The sequence below is a fragment of the Camarhynchus parvulus genome, chromosome Z, assembly GCF_901933205.1.
Source record: "Camarhynchus parvulus chromosome Z, STF_HiC, whole genome shotgun sequence".
NCBI classification, from domain to species: Eukaryota; Metazoa; Chordata; class Aves; order Passeriformes; family Thraupidae; genus Camarhynchus; species Camarhynchus parvulus.
The window spans coordinates 47,457,878-47,470,561 of record NC_044601.1 but is presented as its reverse complement, the minus strand read 5'-3'; the positions used below and the strand labels follow the sequence as shown (position 1 = coordinate 47,470,561).

General features: G+C 37.6%; 1 protein-coding gene across 1 annotated transcript in view; it reads left to right on the top strand.

Moving 5' to 3' along the window:
- Nucleotides 1-10,457, top strand: part of ARSB (arylsulfatase B) — a 63,550-nt gene extending 53,093 nt beyond the window's left edge. The window contains exons 7-8 of the mRNA XM_030968940.1: nt 8,192-8,320; nt 8,866-10,457. Coding sequence (XP_030824800.1) covers nt 8,192-8,320; nt 8,866-9,131 — 395 coding nt within the window. The 3' untranslated portion in view covers nt 9,132-10,457. The remainder of the gene's footprint in view (nt 1-8,191; nt 8,321-8,865) is intronic.
- Nucleotides 10,458-12,684: the final 2,227 nt, after the last annotated feature.

Here is a 12,684-nt window from a genome sequence, read left to right as displayed (position 1 = left end):
AATTCCTTTAGGAAACCAGTAGTGGCCTCTCCAGTGTGAAATTGAAACTGGTTTTGTTTCCTGGATTTTTAGGTGCTTTTCTAGCCACGTGAGAATCTTTCTCTCTTTTTCTATTGTTGCTTAGTTTCTTGACCTGCATGGTCATGTGTTATGAGAAGTAAACTTTTGCTCTATGCGGATCCTGTTATCTGTTATTCAAGTACTGGAGTGGAGTAATCAAAAATGTTCTAGGGAATGTTGCATAGCCAGACAAAATTTTGTACTGAAATTGTACACGTCTTGAGAACTACAGAGAAAAATTTTAGTAATAAGGAAATATCCAGGGAATTTCTTTGTGCAGTAGACACTACAAGCTGCTAGGCTGCAAACTGTTGAGACGTCCAGCGTAATATGTCCATACACTTGTGTCGCAGGAAATGATGGTGATATTTCTACTTGAGCTGAATGCTCTTTAATGTGATTTACACATGCAAAGCAGTAGCACCTATTTACTATTTGTTCAGATGTATTTTTTATTTGGACTGCAAAGAGTGTGACCCACCTAAAATCTTAATTCACCCTGGGTTTGGTGGCTTTTCTTAATACAGACTTTTCAGTCTTTTCTGTCAAGCAGATTGCAATTAAGCTTGGAGCTTTGTGTGGTTATTTTCCTTGTCATACTGCTGCTGCATTTTATTGTCAGAAATATCAGAGAATGCTGATATTTTTCATTTTTCCTTCACGAAGTATACTGAGAAAGGTACATAACTTCTAACATCCTTGTTTTGCAGATGAAGAAATAATGGTAGAAGCTTCATTTGCTTCTGTTTTCGTTAAAGGACACTGATTATATGGAGCTGCTTATAAAAGAATGTTTTTGTTACTGTGTAGGATATCAGAAAATTGTAGGCATGGCCACTCTGATATTCACTTAGCTGTTCAGTTTGCTCTTTGGTCAGGGCTCTGGCTCACAAATTAATAATAAATTAACTTTCCTTTGTCTTTCTTCAAAATTGTTCCTCAGTACCCAACATTGCCTCCCCACATGCTTGTGTTGTAGACCACAGTGTACAGAAATACAGCATGCTTCAAGCATTTTGGGCACTTTAAGTTTTGTGGTCAGGACCTTGCTAAGTGGCATGTTAGAGAGAACTGTGTACTCTTTGATCTCTTACCAGCCAAGAAAACTTGTTCTCAACATCAGTCATTTTCATCATCTTAATCATACACTGAAGGGAGTATATTTTATTTTTAGATGTACTGTCTATTTATGTTGCCATACTTTTAAGTTTCTACCAATTGCTTGAGCTGGTCTCAGTGGCAGTGAATGACAGAAGGAAAGATAGAGGAATGAGAAGAGTAATTGATCTATATTTATTAGACCTGCAAAATACCATTAATATTGATATAGAATATGTATAGTCCTTTTTTAAAATCACAGCTGAAGATTTATGCTTTATTTAGTTTATCTTCTTCCTTCTGAGGGTTAAAAATTAGATATCAATGTTTAAATGAGTATACTGTTATGAAACTGATATTTAATAAAATGATACAAAAAATTTGTGGTTTTGATTAACTTAAAGAGCAAGCCTTTCTTTAAAAAGCAGGTCAGATTGTACCTTTTATTTTCTTTAACTTGTGAATTTGCACAATGTGGGTGTGGACTATCCTCAACTGTTTTTACAAGTAACAATTATGTGGTACTTGGACTATTTGCTTAGCAAAGTAAAAAGCAAAGGATTGAAGTGAATCATAGGAAATATTTGCAAAGAAGTTTACAGATCTGAATTTTCCAGCCTTCCTACCATGTTGCAGTGGCTTTTTGCTGTTGCCGGTGCTAATTTTGATTTTGATTGCATTAGGAAAACTTTTTTCTATTATTTGCTCTTGATTGAATATTAAATATTTTAGAGATTATCAGTGAAACTGTTGAAAACATCAAAAGACTTAAACAGATAAACAAAGTGGATTTATAGCCTCCACACAGGAAGATGAGAGCTTCTGATAGGCATCTAAAGCTGTAAAATGCAGTAAAACTGGATCAACCCTTCTTTTCTTCTATTACCATATAGCATTACAGGCATGAAAGGATGATGAAGTTGTTTTGGTTTGCAGCAGTAGAAGAAGAATTTAAAAGGTTTTGAGTTGTACAGAAAATAAATGGATTTTCAGACATTTTTGTGGTTTTCATGGTAGTCAGATAAATTAGTAATTTTTAAATTTTAGATAAGTTTCTGGTAGGTAACTAGGATTGTATGAGCCAAGAAACAGATGATTGATTCTCAAGCATACATTGATCAGAAGGGTAGAAATGTGAAAACATTTTGCTTCCTATTTTCCACCTCCAGAAATCATTGCCCAGTTGGATAGATGAACTAATGAATTAAGCAGAAGGCTGCTGTTAAGTGTATGCAAAAATATGTAGGAAGACAGTTCTTTTTTCTGGAAGAGCTACCCTGCTAACATAAATGATGTTTTACATCAGGAGTACACATGGGATACTGAATGAGCTCAGAGTGCTTTTATGAAAGGTGCGGAGGAATAAAACAGGGCTAAGCACATTGCAGCACTTTTTATGATCTTCCCTATGCTTAGGAAGTGAAGTGAAAAACAGATTGCTGGGCCAAGTAAGAAGTTTTGGTTAATCTTTTCTGTTTTATGTTGAATTTTCTGTTAGTAACCACATCTTGGGACACACTTCAGTATGGCAAAATCTGTCATCTTGTAACTTTTCTGCAAATTGTAGGGACTTTTCTAAAGTTTAAAATGGTATGAATAAAGCGGGAAATAATGTAGGTGTCAGATTCTGATTTCAATGTGAATCCACAATTTCAATTACTGTCCTCTTGATTTATGTACTGGTGTAAGTGAAAAAACAGCCCTAAGGAAATAACTGACCTGTCTGCCCAAACTGATCTGTGCATTGGAAGTTATTGCTAGTACAAATTAATATTTTCATTGCTTTATTCTACACCTCCTTTAAAGAATAGCACTCTAAGTAAACTAGAGGATGTGCTAAAAATTACTTATGGTGTTCATGGATTTGTGAAATCATAGTTAAACCTGAATCTGAGTCATATATACATAGGGAGAAGGGCAACCAAGGTGCAGGAAGACTTCAAGTGCAGGACTTGGGATGAGTGGCTGAGGTCACTTGGTTTACTCAGCTTGGAGAGGGCTGGGGGTGACCTCAGGGCAGCCTGCAGCTTCCTCAAGGGGGAAAGCAGAGGAGCTGGTGCTGATTCCCTGTCTCTGTGGCTGCTGACAGGGCCCGAGCAGATGGAATGAAACTGCATCAGGAGAAGCTCACACTGGGCATTATTGAAAGGCTCTTCACCGAAACAGGCTGCCCAGGGAGTGTCACAGCTGCATGCCTGTCAGAGCTCATGGAGCATCTGCCCAGCTATCTTGGTCATATGGTTTAGTTTGGGGTAGTCCTTTGAGGAGAAGAGAGTTGGAGTCTATGACCCACATGAGTCCTTTACTACTTGAGATATGCTATGGTGCTATGATTCTCTACTTAGTTTTTGTGGAAATTTTGACCCTTTCAGTTGGGTAGATGAACTAATGAATTAAGCAGAAGGCTGCTGTAAGTGTATGCAAAAATATGTAGGAAGACAGTTTTTCATTCTGGAAGAGCTACCCTCCTAACATAAATGATGTTTTAAATCAGGAATACACATGGGATACTGAATGAGCTCAGTTGTATGTACATTCATACCTTCATACATCCCTGCATACAGGGATTAATATAATAAAAGTTGTATAAATGTACTTCAATATAGTGCTTTCTTTTGTTAATTTTTTATTTGCCTCTTCTGAACAGAAAGTAATTTAGTAACACATCTTGTGTAAGACCACACCAAAAATCTGTCCAGTTCATTGTCCTGAGAGTAGCAGTTGTGTAGCACAAGGTACATGAGGGCAAGCACATAAATACACCTCTCTTGTGTGGCCCCCATGGCCTGCTCTTAATCTTTAGGCTGTGATTTTGGATATAATAATTCTTGAGGGATTTTTCTCCCACTTTGTGAATGCATTATTATTCAATCTGCATTAACTTTTGGCACCTGCAGCATTCCATGTAAAGAAATTCCACACCTGAGTTTGGTTTGTAATTAGGAAATATATACTACCATTTATTTTCAATACATGACATCTTAATTTATTCAATGCTCTTATTGGGAAAGGCTTGTTGTTCCTTACTCAGGTTCCCCTGGCCATGCGATTTCTTAGACCTCTGTCCTTTTTCTCGTCAGCTGTCCACTTTTGAGGATAAAGAGTCCTATTTACTTAGTCATTCTTCGCATGGAAATTGCTCCATAGCTTTAGTCTTCCTTGTCTCAGGTCTTTGTATCTTGCATGGCTTTTCTGTGTCTGTTTCATAACATGGGAACCAAAACTGCACAGTACACCATGTGAGGCACAAGAAGGATCTCAGTAGTGGCATAGTGTCCTGTTTGTTGCCAATTTTAGTGTTGGGATTGCTTTTCTGGGCAGCCTCTGGACCATCCTTGTTCATTAAAACTTAGCAAACACTTCCCTGAATAGCAGTAGCTAGTTCAGAGCACATGCTGTTGTGTATGTGGAGTGTTGGCTTTTCCCTGCCATCTTCATTACTTTCCCTTTTGTTGTACTTATATTAGTGCATTAGCAAGACTTAATGCACTGAAAGATAATTCAGTTTTCCTAAAAAGTCCAGGATATTCTCTGGTCAACAGTAAGGATATTACTTATGTACTTATCCAACAGTAAATTTTCCAACATTCTGCCTGAAGAGTATGCTATGGAATATTCAAATTATCAAAATGGCAATTATTTCTGCAAAAGTAGCCTACGTTTTGACTGATGCTGTCTGAGCATCTTGTGTATATTTTTCAGGGTTAATGACATTGGCCTTTGAAAAAATTGAGTTTCTTGAAGTCGCAGATTAGCTGTTGAAAATTACATAGGATTTTTCATCCTAATTTGAAATATGTATGTGTATAGAAACAATGTATGATAACAAAAGTAAAAGAACTAAGCTGAAGTTTCTGTAAAGGGCGAAGGGCCAGACTTCTAAAGTATTTACTTTTGTGGGTAGTGAGAGTTGGCCACCTCAACTCCTTTAAAAATCTGATCCTGAAACCATTTTTAAGACTGTCAATACAAAGGATTTCTGGAACTATGCTATAAACTCCAAAATCATCTGTCAAGGGCAATGTCTTCTGAGAGACCTAGCTTTTACTATAGAGATATAAAAGCTATTTGAATACTAATTGGTGACCTAGAACTCCAACCAAAACTCTAAAATCATTAGAAAAATTCATTTTAGCATTAAATATTTGAAAATAAATACCTGAATGAAAGGTCACTGCTTTCTTAACTAATACAAGTTTTATCATTTCCCAAGATGCTACTTAAAAAAGAAATATAGCTGCTGGTGAGGGTCCAAAGCTGAGCTTCAGGAAACAGTGGCTTCTATTTGATAATAATAAAATTCATGGGAAAGGCTGTGGGACTTTCTTTCAAGGTAAAAACAAAGGCTTATTTCATTAGCCACTGATACACTGATCCAATGGTAAAAAAGTAAAATGTTTATCCTCTACACAAGCAAAAGCATCACATTTTTTAATGTATAAATCCGTAAGGAGAGTATGCAGACCTATGAAGGCTGGCTTGGTTACAGAGCTTAATAAAAGGCATCTGTCCTTTGACTGCTGAATAGTCCACAGGGCTGTTGTTCCTGTCAACCATAATAGAAAAAAATAAATAAAACCTCCCCCACAATATAGAACAAAAGCAGAAAAAAACCTGCTTAGATGCTATGGGACTGAACATTTTGTCTTGAAAAGGAAACAAAACCAATATGACTTTTTCAGTCTGCGAAATCAGAAAAGGGATCCTTGTAAAAGAAGAGAAGGAGGAAGATGGGTAAATGCAGCAGGAGGAATATCTGAGTTTGAGCTGCAAGTCACAGGATGGGAAGAAAATCATTAATATCACGCAAAATTTTTATTTATAATACTTCTCAGACTGGTGCTTATGTAATGTAATAAACTGACAGTCCTGTAAGTATCCTTGTAGAGAGCATTTGAACCAACATCAGTCTGTGTTCCATGACCAATATGTCTGATGAAAGTTGACTTGTACAGTCTGGAAAGCAATGCACTTCCCTGAATAATAGACAGTATATTTCTTTGCCACAAAACAAGTGCTTGCAGCAGGTGAATTAACGTGACTGACAGAGTTCTGTTTATAACAGCTCAACATGAGGGAATTTATCCATTTTTCTTTAAAAAAGTTTGCTGAAAGACAGTATTTCACCAAATAACTTGAACTTCATTCTCTGGTAAAATAATTTTTTTCATTTAGGAGTATAGTTTTATTACCTGGACCAAATCAGAGTGTTTAAAAACTATTTTATCTACTTGAATCTTATTTTGAGTCTCATATATGGCATTCTAAGGATATTTTGCAAAGTATATCTAAAAATACAATCTTTCATACCATTTATTTGAAGTGTTTTAAATAGTTTATCTTGTGTAATGTTGTAGTTCCACATATACTGTAAGCAGCTCAGCAAGCAGAAGCATATTCTTCATGCTAAACTTTAAAATCAGAAATGCAGCTTCACATAATTTTATCTTTAGACCAAGCTTCGAAATTGTAGTTTTTAGACATAAGGTTTAAAAAGCATGATTCTGTTTTTTGACCTGCTGAATGTTTTTCATTATGCTTAAGAAACTAAAAGGCAAAGAGGAGTAGTCGAGGAGTAGCAAAGCAAATGACAGAACAACACATAATGATGTTGAAAAGTAAGCAGAATTAATCTTTAAGCTGTTTCATATTTCCTATGGAGATCACATGGCTGTGTGAGGATTTATCTTCCAGAAGAGATTCTGCTGGGATTACTTGTGAGGTTTTCCTTGTTTTCATAGGAGTTTGAGGTTTATTTTCTATTTTAGATCAGCTTCAGTGCTTCTTGATCTAAGATGAGCTGAGTCCTCCTCAGTCTGTGTATGCATACTCCAAAAAGTCACCCCTTTTATATCCTTATTCCTCATCCTATATCCTTACAATCTGGGAACATTATACAAGTCTGATGCAGACGGAGAACTTGGGTATGCACAAATCTGTTTATTAAAGAAAATAAAGTGTAAAGTCCAGCAAGAAAATAGAAACTCTGCAAGTCCTTCATAAAAAATGGAGAAATTGTGTCTAGCATTTCCTTTCCCAAATTTCTGTTCTTCTTTCCATTAGATGTGTATTTGCCCCACTGTATTCTGCAGAATTTACTCCTTTTAGAAATACCTAGTTCTGCTTCCTATTGGCTCTTACCTGATCATTGTATATCTCATGGATTCTCATCCAAAAAGTTGCCTTCTGGTAGTCATTGGTATACTGTTATCAGCTGATACAGTTAATATAAAACTTCTAGATGTTATGTCTTGAATGCCTACTTTATTTATGAAGGCTGACATGGAAGTTGGTTTGGATGCTCCTGGGCTGTCTGTCTGACTGGCTTCCTCCCCTTTGGTTTCAATAGCAAAGTGGTCTCCTAATCATCCCTGGCTAATGCATTTTAATTATTTTTCCTGAGCTCCCTCCTATAAGGAGCTTCAGGTTCCCTTTTGAGAGGGAATGTGTGCATAGTTGACGTTTCAGTTTTCAATAGTATCAGAATATGGGGCCACATCATACACAGCTCCTCCAGAGACAGTATGAAGATATGCCAAAGAAGAAGCTTGCTGACCAGATGTGGATTTTTGTGAACAGCCAGCTCAGCCCAAAGGGACAGCTCTCTGTTGTGGTCAGAACCTAGGACTTGTTCCCTGAAGTGACCTAAGGGAATTAGCAGTAGTAGCACTGACTTCAGGAGATCTTTCGATCCTATCTTCCTACCTGGAAAAAGATACAGGCACTTTTATGACCAAATTTAGCAGTTCCAATTTTGAGTGTTCTTAATACAGGTATATGAGATACACATATAGTACCTGTGTACAAAATGAATCCAGTTATCTGGACTCAGCTGTGACATTTCATTTACCATTCCAATGGTAAGTTTTTAAAATGCTATGTGAGTCATAGCACAGATCTTTGCATATATACAACAAATTCTTTATCCAGTAGGGAAAAATAAATGGGTGATACTGCTTTCTTTTCCAACAGAGTTCTAAAAATTACCTCATGAATATGCAGTGTTCCTAATTTAGTTTATTGTTTGATTAAGGTCTTGGCATTGATAAGAGGACACCTTTACCACAGAGCAATTCTTCTCCTTGGGATGATTCGCTTTTCAACATATCCATACATGCAGCAATAAGACATGGAAAATGGAAGTTACTAACTGGATATCCAGGTAACAAAATACCTTTTTTTTGTACTGTGTATCCTACTCCCACCCACCACAAACAGTTTAATTTTGTTCCATATGTTTAGTAATTCTCCTAACTTCTTAGGTTTTTGACCACATGCAAAGATCTAGAATGAGCGCTTCTAAAATACAAATGAAGTGTTTTTTTCATTTTCCAAATATTTTGTCTGCAAGTTACTTAAACCTTAGGGAAAAAACTGTTATAGAATATCTCAAGTTGAAAGGGATCCATGAGGATCATAGCATCCAAGAAGAAGGGCCACTGAATTAATTAATTGATATGAAATAAAGACACATGGAATTCTGGATCTCAGTGGTGCAGTGGTTTTTTGCATAAATGAGACTCCTATTTAGGTAGCCCTGCACTAGAGAGACTCTGGTGCAGAGCTAGAGTTAAGGTCTGCAGCAGCTGTCACTGCACAGGGGCTTGTCAAGAGACCTAGTAAATTAATCAATTGTACCAAAACTGTGTCTCCACGCTGCTGCTCTGTATCTCAGAAGTGACCCTTGGTCTGTTCCTGTTCCTGTAGGCTGCAGTCATTGGTTCCCTCCACCGTCCTTGTACAATGAGTCACAGATTCAGTCGTCTGATCCATCAACAAAGAGACTTTGGCTGTTTGATATTGTTCATGACCCTGAAGAGAAAAATGACGTGTCTGAAAAATACCCTCATGTAGTGGAAAAACTGCTCTCACGGCTTCAGCATTATCACAAACGTTCAGTGCCTGTGTTCTACCCTGATGAGGATCCTGCCTGTGATCCAGCAGCAACTGGGGTTTGGGGTCCTTGGGCATAGTGCACACAGCTTTGCACCCTGCAAAAAACCTCTGTAGCAGAGTCTGATTTATGGACTCAGAGTCCTAGTGACATATTTTGTACTCTCTTTAATGAGCTGTTGCTAACTGTGCATTTATTCTTTGAATAATTCAGTATTTCTTATTCTTGATCTGTTGGGAATCTTATTTCAATCTTTTCCCACTCTCTCATTCCCAACAATTATATGTGAAATGTTTGGGTTTTTTTTAATATTCTTTGTCTGGAATATACTTCTAGTGTAGAAGATAAACATTGCCTCCTTCCTTGAAAGAAATTGAAAGGAATTTAATTCCTTGTAAGGAATCATGGCAGCAGGGACATCCAAAATCAGTCAGTCTTGTGGAGTATACTGAATACTTCATGTTTGTCCAGAAGACAAATTCTACTGAAAGTTATTATAAATCTGTACTGGCATAAAATTTTTTGCTTTTTGTGTGTATTTCCATCCAGAAAAGGGAAGCATAAAAAAAGAAAACCTCATAAATACAACAAAATTTCTATTTCTTGTTCCTTCTAATGTATCAAACCAGAGTAGAGAGTGATGATCAACTGGAGTGCAGGGCTGTCAGGTAGAAGGATCTTGACAGGCTGAAAAAATGGGTGAATAAAGATTTCATGAATTTCAAGAGTTGCATAGTCCTCCAGTTGGGGTGGAACAACTGCATTCAGGAGTTCATGCTTGGCCATGACCAGATGGAAAGCATTTTCATGGGGAAAACATCTAGGCATTCTTCTGGACAATAATTAGGACAAGAGTTGCCATTTTCTCTCTAGGTGAAGAAAAGCAACTCATTGTTGTTCCATATAAGGGAACGTAGCTGGCAGCTAGGGGTTGTCTTAATTCTCTTCTATCAGTGTTAGAGCACAGCATCACATTTTGAGCTTCCCTATACAGGAAAAGTATTGGCCAGTTGGAGTTAGTTCAGTGGAGAGCTATGAATATGAGCATGGGGAGGGATGAAGCAATGGGTTAGTTTATGGTGGTGAGAAAAAGGGAAGTTGCTATCTTCAGCTACCTCATGTGAGAGGATAGAGAAGAGGAAGCAGGACTTTTCTCAGAGGTGCACAAAGATGAAAAGCACAGAGGGAACATGTGGAGTTCCAGTGCAATATAAGGAAAGGAAAAAAAATCACACCCTGAGTTTAATTAAATATGGGAAATGTGGCAACCCTGATCCTGGGGATCTTCAGTCTTTGGTTGGAGAAGATTCTGAACAATTCTGTCCCTGAAGCTGGATCAAATTTGAAGTTGACCTGGTTTGGCAGAGGTGGTGAGGAGCAACCAGTGACCTCCCAAAGGCCCCTCTCTGCAAGAACTGCTCAACAATTCTGTGATGAACAAAACCTTACTTTTATTATCTGCCTGGTAAGTGCCCCATCTTTATTACCACAGTGGAGTCTGTTTTCATCCTGAAGTGGGCTCTGAGCCATGAAGAAACCAAGCCAAGCAACATTTCTCAGTTAGTCATCAAATTGATGCAAGATAACCTGCCAGCTCTCTATTAGTGTCTCGGACCCTGAGTTCTGGTACTGTTTCTCAGTGTCCTTGGCTGAGTTCTCAGGATGCAGAGCTCAATCTGTCATCATCTCCAGAAAGCAGGAATCTAATTGCCTTTTTCCTGGCTCCTGGACCAGCTCATATAAATTGCACTAAAATTTTGCAAAACTTCCCAGTTTTCTCTTGGGAGACTTACGGTAATTGTTGGCAAACAGATTAATGAAGAGAAGGGCTTGACAAAATCTGTGCATTAAAAAAAAAGAAAAAGATAAAGTCTGAAAAAAAGATGAAACAAGAAAACTGAAAACGCATATGCTTTCTAATACAGCTGATTCACCACTACACTGTCTTAAATCTAGTCTTGAGTGCTTGTCTTTTCTACCTTTGATGTTTTTTCTATGAGTGGAAGTGAAGTTAAAGTTCTCCAGAAACCTGTTCAGCTTTTTATCTTTCTCCCAAAGAGCGTTATGTTTTTCTAGCTCCTTTATCACTTCTGCTCCTTTAGAACAGTATTTTTTTTCCTATTCTGTTTAATTCACTATCTTCAGCCTTGAAGACAAAGAGAAATGTAGATTCAGAAAAAGTAATTATCATATAATAGACAATGTGTTTTCTCTGTGGTTTAATTGGATACATTCCTATGGAATCCTGTTTCAGACAGTTTCAATTTCCTTCTCCATTCATCCGTCAGTGGCTGAAAGCAAATGGTTGCAGCAGGATATGACTAGGCAAGCTCTTCAGATTGTTCCTCACCTTTTAAACAGTTGCTCAGTGCCTCAAAGACTAGTTTCTCTTCCATTAGGTTGCACCAACCTTTCCACTGGGGCTCTTGGGCATAGTGCCCATTCTTACAAATACTTTCTAAGCTGTTGGTATTCACACAGACATGCGTTTCCATAGGTTATCTAGACACTGGGAGAATCATCTGATTGTTACCTACCTCCAGGTAATTTATATTTTCATTGGTAAAACTTACCTACTGTGACAAAAGCTCGTACTATACTACAGTTAGCAACTTTCATATGAACTAATATATTTAAAATATTAAATTAAAAACATTATACGTTCTGTAGAAGCAGTTTCCAAACTAGTACCTGATCATATCTCCTTCCATTTCATGAAACACATTTAGGCTTTTCTTTCTGTCATGTGGCTCTTCACTCAGTTCCTGCTCAGGTTTTAGCTAACACATAGACCTAATACAAAGCTAATACACATAGCTAATACAAAGACCTGATATTGTTGGGACCAGTGCTCTGAGATCCGAGAGAGCGACACGTAGGAAGCCTACAGGAGGGGCTCAGGTCATTATGAAGACATTACTTGTCTGCTACAGATATAATCCTTCCTACTGATTGTCAGTTCCTTCAGAATCCACTAACTTACGGGAATCATGTAGACCAAATGTCAAAGCTGGAAGTCGCAAACATGACGGCTTGCCCAAAAACACCTCTGAAGCATATCCAGCATCAGCCAATCTGCTGAGGTTTTCATGCTTCCTGATGGGATAATGGGAGGCTTGTACTGTGACAAAGGAGAAAGGATGAGCACTCTCATCAGCAGCTCTGCGAGTATTTTGCTTATATCTTTTAAGTTATGACTTAGACAACTTGTGAGTTAAAAACCTCATGAATTAAGGAATGAATTAGTGAATTCCCATGATAGTCTCGTTTATCTGAAGGAGGTTGAGCCTTTGTTTGATGTGTGTGTTTCTTTCCTTTACTAATGAGCTCATAAGCTCATAATTTACAGACCATGTTGTCCTGTAAATTAGAGAGATCCAATCGGACTATGACAATCTTGGCTTCAGAGTACAGCAGCATCTCACTTTTGAGCTTTTGAAGATTTCTTTATGATAACTGAGGCTTAGGTTCTGTTATTTGCTGACCACATCAAGGGAGGGAAAATGTAAGCAACAAAACCTTTTTATAAGCTATGGGATCACATTGACAAAGCTTGGATCTTCCTTCAGTAGCTCCAAAAAACCTTTACTGCAGTTCCCTTTTCTAGCGGTTGCAGTCAGTTTATTTTATAC